General features: G+C 45.4%; 1 protein-coding gene across 2 annotated transcripts; it reads right to left on the bottom strand.

Annotated features, from left to right (window-relative positions):
* Lrp11 (LDL receptor related protein 11) lies at positions 1-27926 on the bottom strand. 2 transcript variants are annotated; one of them, XM_052750977.1, is made up of 7 exons: positions 27249-27926; positions 21746-21903; positions 19577-19718; positions 16067-16192; positions 14194-14397; positions 8816-8911; positions 1-1970 (listed from the first exon to the last, which is right to left on the bottom strand). In XM_052750977.1, the coding sequence occupies exons 1-7, from the start codon at positions 27805-27807 to the stop codon at positions 1816-1818; spliced, it is 1440 nt and encodes a 479-aa protein (XP_052606937.1). In that variant the 5' UTR covers positions 27808-27926; the 3' UTR covers positions 1-1815. The 2 variants fall into 2 exon arrangements, with proteins under 2 accessions (XP_052606937.1, XP_052606938.1); XM_052750978.1 differs by lacking the exon at positions 8816-8911.

Here is a 27926-nt window from a genome sequence, read left to right as displayed (position 1 = left end):
TAAGAATAAAATAGTTTATTAAAGGAATAGTACATACAAGACATCTTTTCTCAAGTACTTCAAAACAATAGCAATACTAGATCGTAGTTAATTTCTTTGTATATAAAAGAAGTGCAGAAAGAAACATGCCTTATTAGTTTCTATCTTACTGGGTATGGCTGTAGGTGACGTCCTCTATAAAAATGAGCCGCACAGCATCAGCGTACAGATAAGTTCACTCACACAGTTCATCTCTCAGGCTACCAGTGTAACATTTACACCATTGCTCAGCTCTAAACATTCAGCAAAAGGCTAGACTTGGAGTCTCAAGAGACAAAAGCAAACACTTGTTTTTCTAGAACTACCCGTTTATTAATGCATTTTGATAGATTATATTCCCTCACCAAAATCAAGCCCCCTGTTAAAGGAACCACCTACTTTACATTCAGTCTAAAACGAATGAGACTACAGTATTTTTTTTCCAATGTTTGCCACTTATAGTAAAGAAAAGAGGAACATCATGATTATAATTGGGCACCACACAATGTAGTCCCCTCAGAATAATCTCTAGAGTGTATAACCCAACATTGAGTGATGAGGGAAAATCTGCCTTTATTACCTACAAATTTAAAAGATGCTAAGCTGGACACTAATTTCCTGTAATGGGGAGTTTGTGCAAAAGTGCTTTCCACCCTGGAAATACATCCTGACATTAGCTGATTGTACATTATAACATTTTTTTTTTGTTTTGGTTTTGAGACAGGGTTTCTCTGTGTAGTTTTGATGCCTGTCCTGGATCTCGCTCTATAGACCAGGCTGGCCTTGAACTCGAGATCCGCCTAGCTCTGCCTCACAGTGCTGGGATTAAAGGCGTGTGTCAACGCCGCCCGTTCATTATAACATTTTAATAACATAAAAGAGGGTGAAGGCAAGGTGTAGCTCAGTGGTAGAGCCCTTGCCTAGCACAAACAGCCTCCTGGATTCCACCGCCAGCCCTGTAAAACATCACAAGGGGAAGCATCTGGCTCATTCCATTGATGGCCTGTGATACTTAAACATGGCGACATCTTTACAAACACCGTACCCAGACATCAATGTTTTGATTGATAATTCGCACTTTTTCATCAGAAAGGCTCATGTTGAAATCCAGTGCATATATAAACCAGTCACTGTGCTCCACACTGTGGAGCAGCATTGAGCAGATGACACATTAATGTCCTCACTCACTTACCCCACGGCTATGCCTCTATTTGCCTTCTAGGTCCTCTGCTGACACTTTGATCTCATTTCATACCCACCTAGAGTTGCCCCTAACCAAAAGATGTTCTTCCAAAGTCAGCCAAACATGGCAGCTACCACCATGGCCTGATGTCAGAAGCATGGGGTGGGGTGGAGAACCCATATTCCTCTCCTGTGGGACTTTGCTGATCTATTCAGAATGCTTATAACATACAGACTTGCTATTCGTATCATCTCACTGAGTGTAATTCACTTAGGATGCCTTTTCAAAGCTATTTGGCAGAGAGAAAATGGAGCTCATGAGAACTCAGTGGAGAAGAGGGCTGGAAGACAAGGGGAAGCTGTGGGGGCCCAGCACTTGGCACCTCTCATGGCATAGTGACTTTCTGTCTCAGCATACTATACACTTCAATCTCATGAATTCCTCTCTACCTTTCAAGACATTTACTTCCCAGGAAAAATGATTTCATAATAAAACAAGGTTTATAACCGCACTGTCTTCTAGCACAATTTAAAGCAACAGGTCTTAAGGATAGAACCCAAGGGACAAATTGTAAGTGAAGCCCATCCTCGCCCGCAGCTGCTTAAAAATCTTCATTACAGATACATCCCATTGATGAGGTAGTCAGATTCCTCAGACGTAATGGGACGGGCTTTCTTCAGTTTCTGCTTCACCAGTCGGAGTCGGCAAGTCACCATGAGAAGTAACAAAGCAGTGATGGCCAGACCCAGTGCCAGGGGTAACACTGCACCTATGCAAGGTTTGGGGGGGGGGTTGGGAGAAGCACTGGTTAGCAGTTGGCAACAGTGGCAGCTACTGGTTACTATATGATGAGCACCCGGCATGCATTATTTTACCCATCTGAACATCTCCAGTTGGTACTGGTACTACTGCTGCTTTTCTGACAAAGGTACAGAGAGGTTGATTCCCCTGTGTAGTTATGTACTGTAGGTCTAGTCTTAAACCCAGCCCACTTAAAAACCAAATTCTCTACCAGGTTGTTGCAAAAGTTGCCTGGCATCAGGAGTAAAAACACCACAATGAGACCACCCTTATCTCCAACTATCCTAGAGACTGAAACCGCGAGAAATGTTCTCATTATAGTCTTGTGACATTTATGGATTCACACATGAGCGTCTTCTGATTAGCTATCGTCTAACTCTTGATTTCTGGTTCTGGTAGGGCTTAAGATATTAATTTCCAGGACTTGAAAGACGGTACCATGGTTAAGACACTTACTGCTCTTCCAGAGTACCCAGCTTCAATTCCTAGCACCCACAAGTCGGCTCACAACCAACTGTAACTCTAGTTCCAGGGGATCTGATGTCCTCTTCTGGCCTCCATAGGCACCAGGCACTCACGTGGTACATAGACATACATACAGGTAAAACACCCACATACAGAAAATTAATTTTTTTTAAATCCAAGGATCCTACTATCTTCTAGTAGACCATATTGAAAAGTGTCATCAAATATGCTGGTGTACTTGGTCAGCCCTAAAAACAAATGCATATGGGCAACACTGAACAGATTCAGCAGGTTGTATTTGTGTGTGTGTGTGTGTGTCTGTCTGTCTGTAACAATAATAAAAAGGGGCCATGTATTTTTGGGGGAGAAGGGAGCACAGGAGAAGTTAGAGAAAAGGGAGGAGGAAGTAATGTTATGTTTTAATTAAAGCTAAAATTGTAAAAATATGCTGGTGTAACTTTGGCCATTGGTTTTTCCTTTGGAGCTGGACCTGGGCAGCAGACCAGAGTAGCTTGTAGTTTTCCAGAGTCTGGAAGCGGCATGGGAGATGTGTCTCCAGTCAAACTCAGCAGACGCTATTCTTAGCCCCTCTACACTGGAGTAGGGGCAGGTCTGGGATGATCGTGAGGCTATTTTTAGCTGCACCTTCCTGCAGCTGGACAAACTAAAGGAGCCAACATCTCCATGTGTAGCTTGGTTCTGAAACATTTTGCTTTGCTTATTTACTCTGTGTTGATTAATATCTTTCAATGTGCCGAACACTGGCCTAAGAGCTAGTAATCAAAGATAAGCCATTGTTTGTTTGTTGCTCACAAAAAATACCCCAAGGATAAGCTAATACTAAATGCCAGCTTTATAGCTGAGTAACTGAATGCTCACAACCACGTGAGCTGGTACTAACATTATAGCCGTTTTACAAACGATGGAAATGGGGGCATCTAATACTGTGTCATATGTCCTGGAGCACCCCCACCCATTCAGGACAGAGCCTGTGGTCTAGTCCTTACAGTGCCCATTTCTCCAAGACGGATGTGAGAACATGTCTGGATAACTTCAACCCGAGAAGATAGGCGTTTACTAGAAAGGCTGCAAAGAAATGTTAATATTGCAACAACAGAATTGTATTTAAAATCTAATGATGGGAAGAAGTATCTGGCTGGTAAGATTTTGGCTAGAGTGATTTGGATCTTATGTGGGAGCTCAGTTTGAGGGAGGGAAGAAGGTAAGTTTGCTACATATGTTTGTTCTTGAATATATGTATATACTGTGGAGCATTTTCTGATTAACATGCCTGTAGGGCTGTAGTTCTCATCCTTCCTAACGCTGCGACTCTTTAATACAATTCTGAATATTCATCTGTGAGCATATCTGCATGCTGGGGATGGATAGAGGAGCAGTCTCACATATTCCCAATGGTCTCAGGTGACCCTTTCATTTAACCTCAAAAGGGTCATGACCCACAGGTTGAGAACTACAGCTGTAGGGGCTCCAGGTGGAATGTCCCCCTAGGCTCTTTGATTATCTGGTCTAGATACCTCGGAGCTGTTAGCATACTGATAGTAGCTGCTACAGTGAAAGTGAGATCAATAGATAGAAAGAAAGAAGGGACAGGGGCAGGCTCCAGAGGGCAAGAGTCAGAGGGCAGAGATGCGGAAAGCCAACAGAAGGGAAAGGCACCACAGGGAGTGGTTCCCATGAACGGGATGCCCCAAAGGGCACGGGGTAGAGCCTGGGGAGTCCACTAGATTAGCAAATGGAAATTTATTTACAGGACTGGGCTATTTTCTTCTTTGTGCACTGAAAGAGACCTGGTTGCTTGCAGCCACAGAGGGTGTGAACCAATGGAGATTAAGAGATGGTGGCAAATGCCACTGGGGAAATGGCTACATCAAGACTCAGGAGCGGTGGCCTTGCAGAGGTAGGAAAGGAAGAGAGCGTGGGGCAAACACACAGGTCTGTTTGAGGGTAGGAAGCTAAGGAAGTTCTTTCCAGACAGCCTTAACTTTAGGCACTTACAACTGGCCCCAGGTGTAGCTGGCCTCACCTTGACATGACCTCAAGATGATTTCACACTAGGGGCTTCTCAAACTCTATGTTAGTATCCGAATACCCAGGACTGTCCTGTGTCTGGAACGTGAGGAAAGGATTTGGAAGTTGCTTTAGTGTCTACGGATATCAAATTTTAGGGTAAGGCCAGTGCTCCCTTATAGAATTGTGAAAGAAAAACCTGAGGAAATGCACAGCCTAGAAACTGGTTCTAGAGCCACCCATCCCACAGCCTGCAGTCTGGAAGCATCCAGAACCCCTGCTTCTCCTTGCATTGAGGTTTTAGTGGCCACTACCGGCTCCTAGTGCCATCCTGATGAAAGATGTTTTCCAAGGGCTAAGTGGCCCGCAAGTGTCAGGACCGAGACAAAGGAAGGCTTTGTTCCCCTCCCACAGGAGCTCAGAGACCCCCTCAACCACTTCAGCTTGGAATACAACAGCCCCAGTTTCGCCTCCGAGTCTGGCTTGATCAAAGATGAAAAGCAGTGTTTAGGATAAAGGCGGGGAGCAAACTTTGGGTGGACATCTCAATCCTGTGGCTCAGGCGGGGAGCAAACTTTGGGTGGACATCTCAATCCTGTGGCTCAGGCCCACCTAGGGTGACAAAACAAAATTCATGAAAATCTCTGTTTCCCAAATCAGGTATGAGGTTGCGAATTCCTGTTTAGGGCTCTGTGTCTCTCCCTGGGTCTGTCTTTGTGAAGTGTGTGGGTGTGTCACACACACACACACACACACACAAACATCTATAATGTAGTATTTGCCAGAATACTGAAACATATTCTTCTCTTTTTAAACTGAGTTGTGTGTATGTGCACTTGTGTGTGTGTGTATGCTCACAGGTGTGTGTGTGTGTGTGTGTGTGTGTGTGTGTGTGTGTGTGTGTGTGTGTATGCTCAGGGCAGAGGTTGATGCTGGGTGTCCTCTTTAGTTGCTCCCCATCTTAGTCTTTGAGACAGGTCTCTCACTGAACCTAGAGCTCGCCTGGCTACACTGGCTGGCTAGTGAGCCCCTGAGATCCTCCTGTCCATCCTCAAAGTGCTGGTGTTACAGACATGTGCCACCACATCTGGGCTTTTCCCTGGGCACTGGGGACCTGAACTCAGGTACTCATGCTTGCACAGCAAATATTTTACACACTGAGTCATCTCCCTATTGCCGCCCCCCCCCCCCCCCCCCCCCCCCGAGACAGAGTCTCACTCCATAGCCCAGGAAACTCACTATGTAGCCCAGGCTGGCCTTGACTTTATGGCAATCTTCCTGTTTCAGCCTCCTGAGTTACAGAGCCACCTCACCCAGCTTGCCTTTTTATTTTTTAGATCATGTAGAGAATGTGGATGTCTGTGTATGTGTGTGTGTGTGTGTGTGTGTGTGTGTGTACATGGGCTTGCCAGTGCATGTACATATGTATGGAGGTCAGAGGTTGACACTGAATATCTTTCACTATCACTCCATCTTATCGTTTGAGACAAGGTCTCTCACTGAACCCAGAGCTCATCTATTGGCTAGAATAGCTGCCCGGTGAGCTCCAGGGACCTACCCATTCCCATTTCTCCAGGGCTGAGGTTACAGATCTATGTGACCATGCCCAGCTCCTAGGTGGTTGCCACAGACCCAAAATTACGTTCATGCTCTTGTATAGCAAGCACTTTACTGGCTATGGCGGTTTGCAAGAAAATGCCTGTTAGGATCCTGCCCTCACTCCCGCACATGCACAGCTCGGGGTCTTACATCTTACATCATCAGGGGGCGCTGGTGACTATGTACGCACAGTGGGGCCACACAGTCTGCACCTTAAAAGCCGGATGCAGACTCTATCTTCTCTCTTTCTCTGCTCTCTTCCTGCTCTGCTCTGCTCCCCTCTTCCCCCACCCCACCATCTTTCTCTCTTACCAGGTCTGGTCCCCTTCCCTCCTTTTCCCTCCTAATAAAGCTCTGAAAACTAACACTGGGTTCTGTGTGACCGTGACCTTTCCACGTGGTAACCAGCACTGCCACTAGTGATGTTTATCATCCTTTCAATGCCCCTCAAAGGAAGTGGCAGTATTAGGAGTTGTGGCCTTGTTGGAGTAGGTGTGGTCTTGTTGGAGGAAGTGTCACTGTGGAGGTGGGCTTTGAGGTCTCAAATATGTTCAAGATACTGCCCAGTATCTAAGTTTACTTCCTATTGCTTACATATCAAGCCAGCACCATGTCTGCCTGCCCATTGCTTTGCTCCCAGCCGTGATGATAATGGACTGAACCTCTGAAACTGTAAGTCGCCATCTCAATTAAATGTTTTCCTTGTAAGAGTTGCTGTGGGGACTGAAGAGATGGCTCAGTGGTTAAGAGCACTGACTGCTCTTGCAGAGGACCTGGGTTCAATTTCCAGCACGCACATAGAAGCTCACAATCGTCTGTAATTCCAGTTCCAGGGGACCCAACACCCATAGCAAAACACCAATGCACATAAAATAAAAATAAATTAATTAAAAAAACCCTACAATTAAGAGTTTCTGTGGTCATGGTGTCTCTTCACGCAACAGGAATCCTAACTAAGACACTAGCTGAGCCGTCTTCCCAGCCCCTTGCCTCTTTGAAACAGGATTTTGCTATGTAGATCATGCTGGTCTCACACTTGTGAGCCACTCTCCTGCCTCTGCCTCCCAAGGCTGTGCCTAAGGGGTTACAGGCATGTCCACCACATAGTACTTGTGTGTGTGTGTGTGTGTGTGTGTGTGTGTGTGTGTGTGCGTGCACACACATTGGTGTTTTTGCCTGCATGTGAGTTTGTATGAGGTGCAGATCCCTTGGAGCTGGAGTTACAGACAATTGTAAACTGCCATGTGGGTGCTGGGAACTGAACTTGGGTCCTCTGGAAGAGCAGTCAGTGCTCTTCACTGCTGAGCCATCTCTCCAGCCCCACCACACAGCATTCACTCTTTGCTGTTTAATCCTTAGTTGACATAGTTTCCTGAATACTTTCAGTTTGGGCAATTTGAAATTATTTTCTCTCCAACTCCTTCTAAACTATCTGTTTGTAACTATCTAAAGTGAAGTCTCTCTCTTTCATACCCATGCTTAAAAATGTATTAAAATGGCTTAATACATTCCAACTCTGTACCATAAAAAAAACTAAGAGGATGAATTATCTATTCTGCTTGTATGAGTAGGAATGATATTCAAGCCATCTTAACAACTAGAATAAGGAGCGTTCCATTAGAACTGAGCCTCTAGGGACATGTGACCATGGGCTCCAGACAGGCTGGCTTCTCTCTCCATGCTGACAGGTGACAGGGAGTCATTCTAACATTCAGAGACAAGCCACATTCAATGGGCCAGCAGACTGCAGTGGATACAGACAGCTGTTGATATCTGCGTTATGCTCAGACATCATTTGTTTAAAAATTATATTTGGTATTATCCAGCCAAGAAAAGGAAATGACCACTGTTGTACAGATACTACAAAGAATAGTCTAGGGGGAAAAGAAAGCTTTGTCCATGTTTAGATCGATAATTTAGGGATTATGTTTTGTTCCCCTAGGTCTTTCTGCTGACTTAGTGAGAGGGATTCAGGGCTAAAACCTTTCTACAGGATCTACACCATCAGTGTGCTCTTTCCTATTAAAAACAACCCAAATGATGAAACTGACCTTCCACATGTCAGTGTCCTACCTGCCTCCTGTACTTCCCATGTTCCTGGAATGTTCCATCATTAAGAGCACACTCTCTTCCTCACTTTTCTACCTCACACGTAACTCCATCTTAACAGCCATAATTTACAACCAAACCATGCAGTATACACGAAACACTGTGGCGTTCACCCTCCACAGTCACCCTGTGAGGTAGGATGAGTTATTGCTGTCACCTCCCATGAAGTCACTAGAATCCAGAGATAAGGACCTGGCTATGGTTGTGGAGTTGAGTGAAAGAGCCGGAATTTGAACTATGGTGTCTGATCTGTCCTGGATCTCACTCTGTACACCAGGCTGGCCTCGAAATCAGAGATCCACCTGCCTCTGCCTCCCGAGTATGGGGACTAAAGGCGTGCGCCACCATGCCTCGCTGAGCCTGTATTCTTATGTGGCTTTTCCCACAGAGTGATCCCTGGAAGGATGTGGGAAAGACAGAGTGAGAGCCAAAGACAGTAGGCTGCTGTCAAGGGCACCATTTGCACGTGACCTTGAAGATGAGAAGACAGTTCCGGTCCCCAGAGCACTGCTTCAACCTGAACTCTCACAGCCCCACCTGACACGCAGCCAGGGCTCGGGTGGTTCTGTGGACCTCACTGCTCTGCAGCGTGTTTCCAAGGCATACACTGACCTGCTTCTGGGGCTGGGTGGTCCCCTCGTGCGTGATCACTCTTGGACTTGAAAATGTAACTTCCCTCTTCTTGGTTCTTTCCTGAGGAATTACTGTCTGTGGGAAGTGAGCAGATAGATGTTAAAGGGACATTAAAGACTTCCGGAAGTAGGCATGGAATTACAAGTTTACTTTTTTTTTTTTTTTTTTTTTTTTTTGGTTTTTCGAGACAGGGTTTCTCTGTGTAGCTTTGCGCCTTTCCTGGAACTCGCTTTGGAGACCAGGCTGGCCTCAAACTCACAGAGATCCGCCTGGCTCTGCCTCCCGAGTGCTGGGATTAAAGGCGTGCGCCACCACCGCCCGGCACAAGTTTACTTTTTAATTTAGGTATATGTCTGTCTGTCTGAGTGTATGACATGTATATGGGTACCCACAGAGGCCACTTGTGAATCCCCTGATGTGGGTGCTGGGGTTCAAACTCATCTTCTCTGGTTAACCACCAAGGAATCTCTCCAGTTCCTTATTTAAGGTTTTTGTTTGTTTGTTTGTTCAGAGAAGAAAGCCAAGAGGTCAGAGCTAAGATCCTCACCCTTCCTGCTTCAGGGATCCTCTTCAGCCAAGAGAGCTCTCCGAAAAGGAGCTACTTCCTGTGTGTTTGTCTTTATAGCCTTTCTGTTCTGCCTTCTCATTGGTTGTAAACCCAAACATGTGACTGCCTCGTCACTGCCTGTATGTACAGACTTCCAGGTCTTCTATGGTTGGGATTGAGATTAAAGGCGTGTGTCTCCAATGCTGGCTGTATCCTTGAACACACAGAGATCTACCTAGCTCTGTCTACCAAGTGCTGGGATTAAAGGCGTGCGCCACCACCGCCATGCTCTTGCTATGGCTCTAATAGCTCTGACCCCTGGGCAACTTTATTTATTAACATACAATTAAAATCACATTTCAGTACAAGTAAATACCACCACAGTTTGTTGTTGTTTTTCAAGACAGGGTTTCTCTATGTTATAGCTCTGACTGTCCTGGAACTAACTCTGTAGACCAGGCTAGACTTGAATTCAAAGAGATCTGCCTGCCTCTACCTCTGCCTCCTAAGTGCTGGGATTAAAGGCCTGTGCCACCATGCCTGGCTCCCTTATTTACTTTTTAAAAGATAAACTTAGAGAAAGGAATGGCAGGGTTTATTTTTGAATAAACATAGGCCGGTTGGGCATGGTGGCTCATGCCTTTAGTCTCAGCACTTGGGAAGCAAAGGAAGATGGATCTCTGTCAGAGACCCTGCAAGCCTCATGGCTCAGAGTGAGATGATCTGCTCAAGGTGAAGAATGACTTGGCACGACATCATGCGAACTTCCAGAATCTGACCTTGTTTATTCTTCTTACACATTTAAACACAGTAAAGCTGGGAAAGGTGTCCACGTGGCACACACGGAACAGAACTCAGGGGGTGGCTAATGCTCCACCACGGAGCTATGTCCTGGCACCCTTTGCTCATTTACAAATGAGGGACCAGTACGCTTGGAAAGGGCTCTCTCCAAATTGGTCTAGAAGTAATTGAAACAACCTTAAGTTGATTATCATGTTTTTTTCCCACCAATGAAGGAAGGATACTAACACCACAGGGGCTAGGGTTGCAGTGAGGTGCTCAGAGCTATGTTAACATGCATCAGGCTCTGCCTGGCTTAAGTCCCTAGAGTCCAAACCTTACTCCCCTAATCACTGCTTATGAATAGTCAAATATTTCCCCATAGGGTAGTGTTCTAAGATCACCATCTCTCCCTGTGCCCAAATGGAGGATATGTAAAGGAATCTGCTGATTGTCTTAAATGACATTTTCCACAGAAGTAAACAAGTCAAGGAAAGAGGGCCTACTCCTCTCAAAATTTCAGGGAAATAATCCTTGATTATCCTTATTTGTGTTAGGTTTAGATGAGGGGTAGGTGGGTCAAGAGGACACTGAGATGGGCTATTGAAGACTAAGGAGTTTCTTAGAGGAGGAGTTACTAATGCCAGGGACAGACAGACAGACAGACAGAGAGACAATAGTAGAGGTTCCAAGGAGACTGCAGTCTCCAATACCAGAGATGGCAAGTCCCTGAAGAGGATCAGGGACTTTGTGGCATAAGAGCCTCTTAGGACTCTTCAAGGCTGGGGGACTTCACAGCCAGGGCTGGAAGCCAGGCTCTCTCCTTGTCAGACGGAAGGCAAGGAGGTGGGTGGGGAGCAGGATGTACATTCTGCCAATGCCTTAACAGTGATACCATCTGAAGGAACGCACTTCCTGGAGGAGGAGTCCTATCTTTACTGACCCAGTAGGGTGATATACTGGAGGAGGACATTCTAACATTACGTTCTTGGGGTTTGTGATAAATGAACCTCCTCACACTGGATATTTTGAGATGGATTCCCAGCACCATCTTGGAAGGACACAAGCTTTTACAGCTGTTCCATAGACCACACTTCCACAGATCCAAACTACCTTTCTGGAACTGTGATCATATAGATTCCGATCAGTTGCCCCGTAACATGAAATGTGAGAATTCTAGACAAGAACATGAGGAAGGAAACCTTTAAAACAAGTCTAATTTAAGGCTTTTGTTTTGTTTTGTTTTTTCGAGACAGGGTTTCTCTGTGTAGCTTTGCACCTTTCCTGGAACTCACTCTGTAGCCCAGGTTAGCCTTGAACTCACAGAGATCCATCTGGCTCTGCCTCCCACCGAAGTGCTGGGATTAAAGGCGTACGCCACCACCGCCTGGCCTTTAAGGCTTTTTTTTTTTTTGTGGCACCTTCTAGGAAGTTGGCCATTCAAGATGAAGCTGAATATCTCCTTTCCAGGCACCAGCTGTCAGAAACTCATTGAAGTGGATGATAAACAAAAGCTTTGTATGTTCTGTGAGAAGCACAAGGTCACAGAAGTAGCTGCTGATGCTCTGGGTGAAAAGTGGAAGGTTATGTGGGAACCACAGACAAGGTTTTCCCATGAAGCAAGATGCCTTGACCCATGACAGAGTCCCCCTGCTGTTGAGTATGGGGCAATCTTGTCATAGATCAATGAGAACTGGGTAGAGGAAATGCAAGTCTGTTCAAGGATGCAGTGTGGATACCATCTCTATGTTTTCAATGTATATTTTTGATTATTATAAAAAGGGGTGAGGGGGAGGATATTCCCAACTGACAGATACTACTGTGCCTCAATAGTTGGTGCCCAAAAGAGCTAGCAGTACCTGAAGGTTTTCAATCTCTCTAAAGATGATGTCCACCAATGTTTCTAGAAAGCCCTTAAACAAAGAAGGTAAGAAGCCCAGGACCAAAGTGAGGGAGACCAGCCTCCTCTTTTTCCCCCAGGGTACTCTTGAGGAGGGATAAGTGAGAAGTATGTAGATAGAAATATAGAGGAGAGAGACAGTTAGAAACACAGGATAGCTCGGGAGGGCCTGGGTCCAAACCCATTAGCACCTTCTGTCTCTTCTAAAGGGCTTTTAAATGAATGCCAATGGGTGGAGCAAAAGACCTCCCTCCAGCACAGCCAAGCACAGACCATCCCAGACACCTGGTGACCATGCGTGTGGTCAAGCCATCCGCTAGTGCAGCCCTGCTGGGTAAAGCAAGCTCAGATCTCACTAGGAAGCTTATGTGGGCTCCCACACCAAAGCACCCAAGAGTCAGCGTCTATTATTCTGCATGTCCTGAAACTCGATATTGCTCTAAAGAAACAATGCACTAAGAAAAGCAAAGAGGAGGCTGCAGAATGTGCTAAACTTATGGCCAAGAGGATGAAGGGAGCCAAAGAAAAACACCCGGAACAGACTGCCAAGAGATGTAGGCTGTCCTCGGTGAGCGCTTCTACTTCTGAGTTCAGTCCAAAACAAGTCTTGAAGAGTAACAAGTAAATGATCAAACTTGACTCTCAAAAGAAATAATGAAGTCCCTAAAACTGATAGAGTAGCTTACAATGAATGAGACCCTCAATTTGACTCCCAGCCATATAGAAATAAATAAGTGAACGAATGCCCTTAAAACAAAGACCTTTTATATAACTATTACCTGAAAGATAAGCTAAGGTTCAAGGTTTTGGTGTATTTAGTAGAGGAAGAACCACACCCGTATGCAGAAAAGGTTTGGGTTTCTGTTCATGTTTCAGCCCAGTTCCTTGAAGGACTTGGCTGATCTGCTACACTACCCACAAATTCCTAAGTTCCCAATAAACAGAGCCCATGTAAACTGGTACACAGCACTGCTTTATACCACTCTGCAGGCCTGGAAACCGGCTTTCCTTCCTCCCAGGTAGACTGGATGCAAGAAGACAGCCTTGTTAATGGTGACTTGGACCACACAGAGAACCGGCCCCACAGCTGCAACCACATTCAACGACAATCCAGCCATTGTGCCAGGAGACGCTGAGCAAACACAGACAGCATCTGTGCTACCAAGCGCCAGGGGCGCAGGACATTCTGAGCACGCATTCACCGTGTAACCAAACATTTATACATGCCCTATACAATCTTAAAAAAGACTGTGTTTGAGGTTGAGGGTGTATTTCAATGGTTCAGTGAGTGTTTTGCATATATAAAGCACTGAGTTTAGTCCTCAGCATGCACAAAAAATGGTGCCTGCATTGAACACATACAGAGACTTATCATTAGTCCCTAAAAAATACAGTATAAGAACTATTTATTTAGTACTTATACTATATAAGGAATTACATGTAATTTGGGGATGGTTCGCAGCATACAGAAGGATGTGTGTATAGGTCACATGCAAATATAATGTAATGTTATTTTTTTTTTTACATTTAGTTATTTTGTATGTATGTGGGCGGGGCATGCATGTATGCCATGGCCCTTGTGTGGAGATCAGGGGATAGATAACCTGCATGATTGGGTTCTCTCCATCCATCAGGTGAATCCTTGGGGCTGGAACTCAGGTCGTTAGGTTCTGCAGTAAGGCCCTGGACTCACTGAGCTGTCTCCATGCCCCACAGTGCTACTTTTATAGATGGTACTTGAGCGTCTTTGAACTTTGGTGCTCACGGGCCCTGGAATGGATCCCTCAGGGATATCAAGACATCAATGGAGGACTGTTTTTACTAGACGTTCCTTTCCATAAACCAACACTTGGTTTCTTTTCAGTGCTGGAGATCAAATTGAGGGACTCTGGATGCTAGACAAGCTTCCATTGACCTACAGCTCCAGAGCTCCTTCGCTGTATTAGGACAAATGTCAGGGTTGCTTTCTGTTTTATTTTGTTTTGGCCAAGTTCTTCATTTCAATTTGTAAATCATTCTATTTTGGAGTACATTTCCTTGATGGTCTTCAAGCATGAAATATAACTCTGTTAGCCATACTAACAACAGAAAACAAAGACTATTCATGGAGAACTCATTTTGAGTCCTTACCTGGCATGACAGGACTGATTTGACTCTCTGGCGCCCTCTGGGTGGAGTGAATCCTCTTCTCTGTGTGGGATACAGTAGCTGGTTGGTTGTGGGGACTGGCTTTCTGGGGCTTCTCAAACCGGGGGTCTCCTTCACTCAGTCCTGTGGTTCCTGGCTGGGCAGAAGTAGCCGCTGTGTATGTCTCCATCTTGCGGTCAAGGCCCACTGTGGAAGAACTCCATTACTTGCTGGGTTTCTTTTCTCTCTCCTCTCTCTCTCTTTGTGTGTAAGTGTGTGTGTGTGCCATACTGCATGTGGCAGCCTGAGGACAACACTGTTGTTCCTTAGGAGCCATCCACCTCTGTTTTTGAGACAGATTCTCTTCTTTGTGGCTTGGAACCCGGAACTTATCAAGCAGGCCAGGCTGTAACCAGCAGGCTCCTGGGATCCTCCTGTCTCTGCTGCCTCTGTCCTGGGATCACTACCACAGACCTCCACATTTACCTTTTTTACACGGATGCTGAAGAACTCTCACCTCCTCTGCCTTGCATTTCTTTTCTGAACTTTAACTGAGACTATTGTATCTGCAGTTGATTTAAAATCATGGCTCCTGGAGACTAATATCCCAATCATGCAGGGAGACATGCAGAGCCCAATAAAATCTATTGCTTATTTTTGAAATGGGCAATGTGTTCTTTCCTCTTTCAGTAGCTTTCCTAACATGGACAAAGACAAAAGACAAATTCAACTGTGTGTGTGTGTGTGTGTGTGTGTGTGTGTGTGTGTGTGTCTGTCTGTCTGTCTGTCTGTCTGTCTGTTTCAGTCTCTCTACTTTGATAGCAATGGGGGTTGAGCCTTGGACCTCATGCACATGAGGCAAACACTAAACCACTGAGCTACTTCTCGGCTCCTCAACTTTATGTTCTGGGACGTTTTTTCCCTCTTCCTTACTCTAGCACTTTATTAGAACATTTTCTACAGCTCTTCTTTCTTATGGTGCACTTTTAACTACACGTGCTTACAAAACTGGTTTATAGTTCTAACTTAGCCACACCCCAGTGTGTCATGAATAGTCCTTAAAAAGTAGAAAAGCAGTGCCAAGCACGGTGGAAGGAAGCACACGCCTATAATCTCTGAACTTGGAAGGCTAGAGGATTGTGAGTGTGAGGTCAGCCTGGGCTACATGGCAAGTCTGTATCACCCAATAAATAAATAAATAAAATAAAAAATAAAATCAATGCAAAATGTTAATGTATTTCAGTTTTTTTTAAAAGTGTGTTACACACTGGGTGGTGGTGGTGCATGCCTTTGATCCCAGCAATCAGGAGGCAGAGGCAGGGGGCAGAACTCTGTGAGTTCAAGGCTAGCCTGGTTTACAAGGCAAGTTCCAGGACAGCTAGGGCTACATAGTGAAACCCTGTCTCAAAACAAAAAAGCCAAAACAGCAACAAAAAGGTGTATTACACCACACGGAGGAGGTCAGAGGACAACTTGTCAGTCAGTTCCCTCCCCACCATGTGGGTCCTGGGGTTAGACTCGGGTCATGAGGCTCCAGCAAGCTCCTTTACTCAGTCAGTCATCTTGCCAGCCATGCTTCAGGCTTTTTTTTTTTTCTTTCTTTTTCTTTTTTCAAGTGTATGTTATGCAATACTTTAAAGATAGTCCAAAGAAAATCTTTGGAAAGTTGAAAAAAATCATATGCAATACCAAAAACCTGTCATCTGCAACTCAGACTATAGCCTCAGTGAGTTCTGAAGCATAGCTTTTCCGTGGAAAGTTATTCCTGGAACCAGCAGTGGAAGGACACCGGGTTCCCGTTTTATCGCAAGAACACAGACAAGCCTCTGCCGCCCCTTCCAGATCCCCGCCCGATAAGGCCAGGCAACTGACTCACAGTTTTGACAGAAGTCTTCGTCAGACCCATCTGGACACTGCCTCACTCCATCACAAGCCAAGGTGATGTCGATGCAGCAGCCGTTCTCACAGAAGAAATGGTATCGCGAGCACACGCTGGAGCATCCTGTTTGCGAACAAGTCTCAGGTTGCAGGGTTGCAGAGAGAGTTAGCATCCCTGTCAGGATGACTGGGGAAAGGGAACTCCAAGCAGGGTAAAGTGACAGGGATGATGAGGAAGACACACAGAGCTGGAGCAGCAGATTAGCGGGTCCCTCCATCACCCACCCGCCCGCGAACTCTCAGGGCTGCCCCAGAGCTCTATGTCTGGAAGTTGTTCTCCAAGCCTTTATTGCTCGGGCTCCTTTGCCTGCTGCTCATTTTGCATCCATTCCCTCATTTATCCATCACAGGCCCCGCGTCAGGTGGGTCACCTGATGCTATCCCAGCCCTTTGTGGACCATGTTTCAGTAGCAACACCATTTTATATAGTCTGTGTCTTGAATTCTTTTTTTTTTTTTTTTTTTTTTTTTTTTAAAGATTTATTTATTTATTATGTATACAGAAGAGGGCGCCAGATCTCATTACAGATGGTTGTGAGCCACCATGTGGTTGCTGGGAATTGAACTCAGGACCTCTGGAAGAGCAGTCGGTGCTCTTAACCTCTGAGCCATCTCTCCAGCCCGAATTCTTTTTTTAAGTAAGACATTTTTTCTTGAGATTACCTTTCTGCTGCTGACTTTTACATGTAGATGACCAGATCGCCAGTGTTGTGGAGGACAATCTGTATGTAGCTACTGGCTGGTGTGGATATACTTTTGTGAAATAATGGCATTTTTTTTCCTCTTGGAGCTTTCAGTCTGCAGTGAAATGCATAGAAGCTACAGATGTGGTTTTGAAAGGCATTTTTCTCTCCTCTTGATTAAGCCAACTTTGCTAAGTAAGAATCAGGCGGGGGCTGGAGAGATGGCTCAGCCATTAAGAGCACTGGCTGATCTTCCAAAGGACCTGGGTTCAATTCCCAGCACCCATATGGCAGCTCACAACAGTCTGTAACTCCAGTTCCAAGGAATCCAACACCCCCACACAGACATATATGCAGATAAAACACCAATGCACATAAAAGTTAAAAATAAATAAATTTAATTAAAAAAGAGGTAACTCTCGAATAATAGATATGAAAGACATCCAGCTAGAATCAGGTCTTAACGGGTCCTATGATTTGATGGTGACTGGATGAACTAAAAGGTTCTTTCGGGAACATGGGTGGCAAATTATGATAGTCCACTAACAGCAAAAGCTAAGCATTGTTGATACGCACAGACGAGATTGAAACTAATTTTGTTGAAAAGCAGTCAACGAAAAGACTAGAAAGTGAGTCTATTTGGGTGCGAGGAGATTAGAAGACAGTTTGATCCCAAAGAAGAAGTAAAGAAAGGACATAATGCAGACAGAGGCCTGCAGAGTCAGCGACCGCCACCAGGGGGAGCAGACGGGACCGAGGAGGCTGTAACCAAGCAACCCTACACATGTGACAGGAAAACCCCCGGAATTGCAGGGCTGTCCTTACTTCTGTGTAGTTTTAGAAACAGAGCTGCATTTATAACTTATATTTTTATGGAAGAGTCGTCTTCAGACTTTTTAAACTGTCTTACTAAACATCTGAAATTCATTCATAAATAATATGCATGTGCTCGTGTTTTGAGATGCGGTACCCGAGAGGGACTGCAGGGCTGAGTGGGCGAAGGTGCCTGTCACCAAGCCTGAACACATGAGGTCAATCCCAGAACCCCACATGCTGGAAAGAGAGAACCAGCGCCCTACAAGTTGTCCTCTGACTGTCACCCATGCCTGTGTGAGTGCAGGCACACAACACACGCTGCATGTACACACATGCACACACAGAGCGTAAGACATCATACACCGTATCCCATAAACTGAAAATTCCCAGAAGATTGAAAATTAATAAAAATAAAAGTTCAAGTCCTGGTCTACAGAGTGAGATCCAGGAAAGGCGCAAAGCTACACAGAGAAACCCTGTCTTGAAAAACTAAAAAAAATAAAAGTTCAAGTGTCTCATTTTCCTGCCCTAAAAATGCCTTCAGCATCAGGTGGGGTTTGTTCCTATTTGCAATCACTGTTCTAGCTCATTCTGAAATGCTCTCAAGCCTGCTATCTGAATATGCGCTCTCCCCCAGCATTTAAAGGTGTTAGAAGTGTCAAGATACTCAAAAACTGAACCAGGTCACAGTGTGTGTTTGTGTGTGTGTGTGTGTGTGTGTGTGTGTGTGTGTGTGTGTGTGTGTGTGTGTGTGTGTGCGCGCGCGCACTAAAGGAGACAGAAACATCGGTCTATGTCCCCACCTCTGTTTTCCACTGTTCATACATGGTATTTCTTCATACATGACGTCATGGTTCTAATTGAACCAGTAAGTGCTCAGATGGGAACAGCACCATGCTGACTGCTTTCTATGATTGTTTTTGTCCATTTGTTTATTCAAGGCAGCGTTTCTCTGTGTAGCCTTGGCTGTCCTGGAACTCACAGAGATCCGCCTGCCTCTGCCTTCTGAGTGCTGGGATTAAAGGCGTGCGCCACCATACCCGGCTTCTGTGAAATTTTTTGAGTGGGGCTTTTCAACTCGCTCATGTACCTTGCATATTTTAGTCTAACTGTACTCATGAGCCACACATTTTTTCTACCTTACATTTTTAAAATGATTTATTATATGAACTACTGATACAGTCATGTCTCCATTCTATCCTACGATATGCTTTCCCTCCTTGCACCCCATATTTTATTTTTAATGGATGGACAATAATAGTATATAGTTATATGCTATAGAACAGTATGTTTTGATATATGTACATATTGCAGAAAGACTAAATCAAGTCAGTTCATAAATCTATCACCTTACCTACTAATTTTTGTGGGAAGAACATTTAAGCTTGGTCTTTTGGCAATTTTGGAATGTACATTACTATCAGGCGTAGTCACCATGTCGTGCAGCAAAGGTCCCTAAAACACACTCCTCTGTTTAACTGGAATTTTGACAAGCATTTCCTACACAAATGACCCCAGCTTTTAGCAAGCACCATCCTGCCCTCTGCTTCCATTGGCTGGACTGTTTAAACTGTAGTCTTTAGTTGCACACTTCAAACACACATACGAGAAAGACCCTCTGTCTTTACACAAAACCCTCCTAGAAAAGCCGGGCACTGTCTTTGACAAGGTCAAAGGGGAAAGGTGGAAGGTCAGCTCATAGGACCCACTAGCCCATGGACTATGCTCTGAGAATGTTCTCTATACCCTAACCGGTGGGGCCAAATTGTCCTACATATAGAGCCCATGTTTGCTAATTATATTTTTAGCAAAAACTTCAAGCACCAAAAATAAGATGAAGAGCTTGTGAAATGTGTCACCAGGATGTAAAATCCCACAGACACCATCCTTCCCTGAACAGCTGGGCTTTGGCTGGCTGTGGGGAACTCAATGGAAGGACTTCCTTCTCACCTCCGGTGGAGTGGATCCTGGGAAGCACGCTCACAGACACGTTGTCGGAGCTTCTCTGGCCCATGGTGTCAGTCACAGTCAGCTGGAAGATGTATGCTCCTTCCTTCAGGTGGGACAGCTCCAGGGTTCCTGGCTGAGGCACCTGTCATACAGACATGTTTAGGGAAGAGAGCTGACCGAGCACAGGCCCAGGAACACACATGAACATGTACACTGCTCCCCCACCCCTCGCCCCACAATAAGCCATCAGCTCCTCCTTTCTCCTTAGAAATGACACATAAATAACCTTGAAACAGAAATAATAATGAATGATAGATGGCACTCAAAGTTAGAAATTACTTCTGAAGAGGGGTGGTGATGACGCACGCCTTTAATCCCAGCACTCAGGAGGCAGAGGCAGGCGGATCTCTGAGTTTGAAACCAGCCTGGTCTACAGAATGAGGACAGCCAGAACTATACAGAGAAGCCTTGTCTGGGAAAAAGAAAAGAAAAGAAAAAAAAGAAATGACTTCTGATGTACAAATTAACCAAGAAGCTGAGGTGTAAGGAAGACAAACAGGAAGGTGGCCCTGCACAAGTTCAGTCACTCACTCAAACACAGGAGAGGGATGCCATGATGGCAGTCACATGGAAAGATGAGCAGGTGGCAGGAGCCCTTGCTGACAGAAGACTCAGTGAGAACCTATTGTATAACCCAGCTGCTAAAACAGTTCATGCAATTAGCTTCATTAACAGGTGTTGAGACAAATGTTCGGATCACAGGAGGGAGCATTGGGTCAGAAGGAGCCATAGCACATGGGGGGAATTCTGTTAGGAGTTTCAGAGTTTATGAAGGATACACACCTAAGAAAATCCAGATCAGGCTAGAAGGTAGATGGTCTGAAAACCAGTACAAAGAGCTTTTATACAGAGTAAAAGGATGCGATCAGCATTTTCCGAAGGGAAGAGCTTGTGCCAATACATAGTGAGGTACAGACTCTTTGGGCTGACTAACAATACGCTAGGCCACTTGTTCTCAACCTGTGGGTCGATACCCCTTTGGATTTCAGATATCCTGCATATCAGTTATTTACATTAAGATTCTTAACACTAGCAAAATTACAGTTATGAAGTAGCAACAAAATAATTTTATGGTTGGGGTCATCACAACATGAGGAACTAAGCCAGGCAGTGATGGCATATGCCTTTAACCCCAGCACTTGGAAGGCAGACTCAGGTGGAATTCTGTGAGTTCAAGGCTAGCCTCATTTACAGAGCAAGTTCCAGGACAGCCAAGGCTATACAGAGAAACCCTGTCTCAAAAAAAAACAAAGGAGGAGGAGAAGAATTATTCTTTGCACGATAACAATTCTATTATTAGCTCACCTCTTTTTTTTTTTAAGATTTTATTTATTTATGTATATGAGTGCTTTATCTTTATCAACTTTATGCCAGAAGCAGGCATAAGATCCCACTAGAGATGGTTATGAGCCACCATGTGGTTGCTGGTGGCTCAGCACCTCTGGAACTCAGGACCTCTGGAAGAGCAAGCAGGCAGTGCTCTTAACCACTGAGCCATCTCTCCAGCCCCTCACCTCTTTATATTCATTTCTGTCATACTTCCTAGCCAGATTTTTAACTGAGGGTAGCTAGGAACTTGTGATATAGTCCAGCCTGGCCTTGAACTTGTGATCTTCCTGCCTCAACCCCTTGAGCACAAGCATGTGACATCACTCTTGGATACTACCCAAATCTTATACTAAGAAAGATAACCTTTTTAAGAATAATCAGAATTATTGAAACATGGTATAAGTCGTTCCCTTTGAGCTGAAGGAGCAGGACCCTGGCAATCTTCAAAGCAAACAATCAAGACTGTTTATTTAAGCACAAAAGGGAGTTTATAGAATAACCATTTTTAGGATAATTGATTTTATAATTTCTCCATTTTATGCAAGCTCTGCCTGTTTACAGGCATTCAGGGACTATGAAGGACATTATAGAATCCACCTCCCAAGACAGGCGGTAGTGGCACACGCCTTTAATCCCAGCACTCGGGAGTCAGAGGCAGGCTGATCTCTGTGAGTTCGAGGCCAGCCTGGTCTACAGAGCAAGTTCCATGACAATCAGAGCTGTTACACAGAGAAACCCTGTTTTGAAAAACAAAACAACAAAAAGAATGACATGAATCACCTTCATGTCCACTGATGGATCACCCTGCTTCAACGTCCACTCATAATGGACGATGGCGTGGTCATCTGTGCTTTCTCGGCCATCCAGAATCACCCCGTCTGTGGGCAGATGCAAAACCACATCCTTCCCGGCCTTGCTAAGTGGAGGCTCATCCTCACCTGTGAAAGACAACAGACCTCAGAGGCATGACTCCCTGATTTCCCAACCCACGAAGAGCAGTTATCTTGTTTGCCAAACAGATTAGTCCATCAAAAAGAATAAATATCAACTAAAATCTACCTTCCCATTAGCTTTCATTATGTTCCCTTTATACACCAAACAATAAACCAGCAATCTATTCTGACGTGAAATTTTAGCAAGTGGAAGTGGAAGTATGGAGGTCCAGCTCTTCACAGTAGCTATAGAAAACTAATAATATATTTAAATTTTTTTAATGATTTATTTTCACTCTATGTGCATTGGTGTTTTGTCTGCATGTGTATGTCTGTGAGGGTGTCAGATCCCCTGGAACTGGAGTTACAGACAGTTGAGCTGCCATATGGGTGATGGGAATTGAACCTGGGTCCTCTGGATGATCAGCTGGTGCTCTTAACTGCTGAGTCATCTCTCCAGCCCCCAATAATATTTTTAAAAAACCTTCAAAAGTTTTATGTGGAGGGGTCAGGAAAGCACTGAAATATCTTGCCTGTCATGAAACAAGATTGCCTCCCCTGAAGGAAAGTCAGGATGTCACTGACTTGTGTTTAAGCGGGCCATAGATGTGATTTCTGAACCCAGGGATACCCTCCCATCCCAACCTGACCTCTGATGACCTCTGAGATAACAATTCCTCCTCAGTTCCAATGCAGGCCAATTATACTGTAAAATGTACTTTGAAACAAACCAGAGCTCATCTACACAGAAACAGTCCCGGGAGCAACAAAGGACAGCAGTTACCAAGAGCAAGAAAAATGTAATTTTGAATTTTCATTATAAAAATGTCATCGACCATGTTAGCACTATGGAAACATTGACTTCTCTTGGAAAGTAAACACAGCAGGTAAGACAGAGGTGAATTAAGACTCACACCAATCAAGCCTGAGTGTTTCAAAGTGGGATGTAATCTAGAGGACGATGTCAGCTGACCTCATTCACAACACACTGCCGTGAATGGAACCTTCCTGGTAAGACCTTCTGAATCTGTGCCAACTGGTGCAAAGGATACAGATTGGCTGAGAAATAAAAATATGACTGCAGGATGAGGAACTGAGGTGGGGCCAGAGAAGGGAAGAGAGGTAAATACAGAGGAACACTGTAGTGCATTTTATTTGTTTTTCTCTCCTAGGCTGCAGAGTCCATCATTTATTTCTTAAATTGCATCATTCCAGAAAAAAAAGAAAGAAAACATATCCACAATTCCAGTATGATTCTCATTCTATCTAATATGTACAGTCCAGTTTTTCCCATAAGATACTGATGATCAAACACAATCATATTTACGTAATTATAACTTAGGGTGAGCTCTTTGTACCACGAAGCATGCTGGGTGCTCTACAGGCGCCACCTCACTTGGCACCCACTGTCAGTCTGAAGTGGGCATCATGAGTGGCAGACATGGGCTCAGAGAAGCTGAGTCAGGCGACTGACATCACACGCAAGTGGTGAACCTACATCCGATCCTTCTAAATCACAGGCTGCTTCCACTGTATTTCTTGTTATCTTAATAATTTATAGAGTTGGATCCATTAATGTATTGCTCTATTCCACCCGTTAATATTTATTCAGACATTTTGGCAATGTCAATGAAACTACATAGACTCCACGACTTCCATTTTGACTTCTTCTTTTGGGTTTCTAGGGATGAAAGTCAGAGCCTGTGTACACTGGGCATGTGTCCTACCACAGAGCCACACTTCCTGCACCCATTTCTCTCTCTCTCTCTCTCTCTCTCTCTCTCTCTCTCTCTCTCTCTCGTTTTTTTTTTTTTCCGAGACAGGGTTTCTTTGTGTAGTTTTAGTCCCTTCCTGGAACTCAGTCTGTAGACCAGGCTGGCTCCAAACTTACAGAGATCTACCTGGCTGTGCCTCCTGAATGCTGGGATTAAAGGCGTGAGCCACCACTGCCTGACCCATTTTTATTTCTTAACCCTTAAAATTGGACATTTATTTTTCATCAACTTTATCACTATAAACAATGCCACAATAAACATATTTTTGCTCATACTGTTTCTCTAGCACAGATCATTCTCCTTAAAAAGAAAAATTCCAGAAGAGTGGTTCTCAACCTGTAGGTCACAACCCCTTCAACAAACCTCTATCTCAAAAATATTTGCCTTACGATTCATAACAGTAGCAAAATTAAAAGTTTTGAAGTAGCAACAAAATAATTTTATGGTGGGGGGGCGTCACCACAGCATAAGGAACTGTATTAAAGGGTCACAGCCTTAGGAAGGTTGAGAACCACTGATCTAGAAGAATGGATATTTTAAATCTCCAATAAATTATTTCCTAGTTGGTTTCCAAGAGATTGGTACTAATTTACACTGTCAATGACCTTGAGTATATAGTTTCCCACATGCCTGCCAAGTTTAAAAAATGTATTTTTGTTTTTTTGCAATTTAGTAAGTGTAAGCTGACATTTACATTTGATCCCCCCCCTCCTTTTTAGGTGGTACTGGGAATTGAAACTAGGCCCTCTCCTATGCTAGCTAAGTGCACTGCTGAAAAGCTATATGCCAGCCTCTAACTGTCATTAACTTTGGACACTTCCCATGTTTATCAACTCTATTTCCTCTCCAGGGAATTGTCTACTTGAATCCTTGGTTCATTTACTTTTGTTAAACCAACCCTCAGCTCTATTAATATTTTAAGATATTTCCTAGACTCTTGTTCATAATTCCTTATTTACTGACATGAAGTTTTTGTGAATTTGAATAAAATCTATCTTTCCTTTATGATCTACTTAACTGATCTGAAGACATCTTCCTTCCAGATAGGTAACAGTGAATTTAGCTTTCAGTTTTCCTATCTAGGGAGTAGACTGTGGCTTAATTTGAGAATACATGTGTATATAGGGCCAGATCAGTAAATAAGGGCACTCGACGACAAGTTTAATGACTTGAATTTGACCTCCAAGACTTACACAGTGTAAGGAGAGAACCAATTTCCTGCAAATTTGTTTCTGTCTTCCACATATATGCTATGGCAGGCATGACCATAAACACGCCTGGTAAATAAATGATGTGAAAATAAATAAATGTACATCTGGGATTTGTATGTGGTCAGAGTCGTAAGTCTCAATTTTCTCCAACATTGCCAACAAATAATCTTAGTACTATTTATGAACTGTAAGTGTTTACTCCTAAGGCAAAAGAGAGAGGATGAAAATGTGAGCCAGATCCTTGGAGATGAGTCAGCTGCCTGCGGAGGGATCAGCCCTGAACAGGAAGGTCAGTCCTTGCTTTGTATTTGAAGACAGGCAGCCGAGGGAGGTCTGTTTGGAAGACAGAAGAATTCCACCTTACGGCTTTGGTTTTTCTAACATGGAAAAGGGTTGCCTTTCCAAGCTCTACCCAGAGAGTCTGGGTTTCAGGCTAGTCAATCCAAACAGCACAAAGGTTCTGGTCCCCGAATGCTGGAAGATTATATTTTCAACTCCTTCAAGATCCCAAGGACTTCATCCTCCACACCACAGCCCTCTTTTTTAGATCTTTCCAGTCAGTCACATCAACCAACCAAGTAAATAACTATACCACAGACACCTGTACCACCTTGATAACTCACAAGAAACATCTATGCTTGGTCATTATGACAATCTAAGCTAGAACACAAGCAAAGCACAAAGCAAGTCCCAAGATAATTATCTTGGGATGAGAGAAGCCTGGACTCAAACCCCGGGACTCAGGAGTTCAAGCATTCTCCTTTCATCAGATGTTCTAGCAGGTAGGTTCTGTCTCATCAAGATATCTCCCCCTCATTCCTATATTCTCCCACCATCCCTGACGGCTACCTCATTATCCCAGCTGTGGGTGACAGACCTTCAGGGACTGCTAGAGAAAGCACTGAGCTACTCGGTGGCTCAGGTCAGCAAACTACTCGCTGAGAGGACCTCAAGCAACTTGCTTTCCAGGTCAGCCTTCCACACAACAGGATTTGACCTTTGAGCTGTTCTGAGGACAGAGTGACTTCATGTGTGTAAAGAGCTCAAAATAGATTTTAACATCAAACTCAATGAGCATGGCCAATATACTGGCTAATGGGCAATGCTATAAATCTATTCTAGCCTATCCCATCCAGCCCTCCCCCATGTCTTCTTGAGCCTTTTAACTCACCCCAAATGGACCAGTCACAACTCCCTACAAGGAACCTTGCTAAATCACTTTGACTCATTTAGCCTCTAACTCCACATGCTCACAAGAGTCACAAGAAATGGGGGGAAGAAATAATAATAACCCAGAAAGGAAAACTGAAGTAGTCTTAGACACATAAAGAACTCAAAAGGTTCTGTAAAACACCCTTTGCCCTCCGTGCAGGGGCCCACAAACGCAGCCTGTGGGCATAGGCTGCACCTTCAGCACCCCATGTTGCTGAAGACCTGAAGAAGTCTGGGCACGTCAGTGCTCCCCAGAGAGGAGGCCATGCCAGTGGTCATGGCAAGCTCCCTCTAGAGAAGGGAAGGACAAAGGGAGAGGAGAAAAACCACTGTTGTTTCTGGCCTTACTCTTAACTCTGCTGACTTTTCTTTCCCCAGCTTTACAGAAAGCTCCCGTGGCAATGCCAGTTTCTTCCAGATGAGCACAAAGAACCCGGGGCAGGGATTTTATTTCTCTGCTACTTTTTTCCTTCATTGTCTTGGCTCCTCTGGAGCACCTGCATTTAAAACCACAGGATCGACAAGCTGTTTAGGTCTTTTAAAGAGACACACTTTTTAACACAGTATCCACTGTGTATCCAGTGCTGAACCCAGTAGGCCCCAAGACAGAGTTCCTAACCCCTCAGCACACGGCTAGCCCTGTTTAAACTCAGGTCAAAACCAAAAGGGTCATGAATGTGGAAACATTTCTAGGGAAGGGGTGGGAGAGAAGAGTGGAGGCAGGGTGACAAGTTTTCCTTCATATTTTCCGTCTGAAGGAAGTACGTACAGGCAGAGAGCCAAACCAGGAAGCAGTAGGCAGGTGCTAGGGACAATTTGGCATCTAATCAAATCTTGTCCTTGCTATTTCCTGCCGTAAAACACTCTTTATAAAACACACGAGACGAAATAAAACTAATCATTATTGGAGAAAGGAGGCTCTGAGATATCCTCTTAAATAGAATTTCCGCTAGTCCTCTCTAATCAGCCCTGCAGAGGCAGCCCACCACACCTGTCTCTCTGCCCCATCTACTGGACTTTCTCAGCACCCATCCCTAAGTCTGAGAAATGTGACCCACTTTTCCGATTATCCGCAGCTACAGTCCTTTGGAAGCAGAGGACATTGCATGCTTGGTAGCAAATGCCCGGACGGCGGGACACTCGCAGCGCTTACCCGGCCCGGGCGAGGCCCCGGCGGTGTCCCCGGCGCGGCTGAGAGTGTAAGTACGGTAGCCCCGGAGCGGCGCGAACTTGCAGACGCTGCGGCCCCGCGCCGTGCAGTTGAACAAGTAGCAGCGGGGCGCGGGCATGGGAGCGGGCGCGCTGGGCCCCCGGGGCAGCTGCACCACCGCCACGGTGCAGCGCGGCTCGGAGCAGCAGGCCGCCACGCACTGCCGCCAGCCCCGCACGGTCCCGGGTGCGCGCAGGAAGCTGGCTCCGGCCGCGATGGAGTCTTGGGTGCGGATGATGGTATCGGGCACGGCCCGGTAGACCGCCGTACCGCCCGCGCCCGGGCAATCCTCCCGCGGGCCGCCGAGCAGCTCCGGTTCTAGCTCCTCGCGCGGCCGTGCCCGCTGCAGCTGCCGGCGGAAGTCCTGGAGCAGCCGATCGACCCCCGACGGCGGGGCGCCGGGCTCTCCGGGCCGGCCGCTCGGCAGCCAGAGGCAGAGCAGCAGCAGCCCGAGCAGCGCGCGGTGCCGGGAGCCCGGGCCCGGTCCTCCCGGGGCGGCCATGGCACGAGCGCGGCCTCAGAGCACGGCAGCCCCGGGGCCTGGCTGCTGCACGGAGGCGGCGGGCGTGCGGGCTTCGAGAGGCATCGTGCGCCGAGCCGGGCAGGGCCTGGCACCGCCCG

Source organism: Peromyscus californicus, unplaced genomic scaffold, assembly GCF_007827085.1.
Source record: "Peromyscus californicus insignis strain IS unplaced genomic scaffold, ASM782708v3 Scaffold_22__1_contigs__length_63687245, whole genome shotgun sequence".
In the NCBI taxonomy this organism is placed as follows: domain Eukaryota; kingdom Metazoa; phylum Chordata; class Mammalia; order Rodentia; family Cricetidae; genus Peromyscus; species Peromyscus californicus.
Note: the sequence above shows the minus strand (reverse complement) of the source record. Positions and strands in the feature narration are given on the sequence as shown.

What these genes read in the sequence shown, in the direction of transcription:
- Lrp11 (XM_052750977.1), bottom strand. Translation starts at nt 27,807, where the DNA reads ATGGCCGCCCCGGGAGGACCGGGCCCGGGCTCCCGGCACCGCGCGCTG. An exon ending in CAGGATCCACTCCACCGGAG is followed by an intron (nt 16,193 to 19,576) that starts GTGAGAAGGAAG and finishes GTTCGCAAACAG; the next exon opens with GATGCTCCAGCGTGTGCTCG. An exon ending in CCACCCAGCCCCAGAAGCAG is followed by an intron (nt 1,971 to 8,815) that starts GTCAGTGTATGC and finishes AACCTTGCATAG; the next exon opens with GTGCAGTGTTACCCCTGGCA.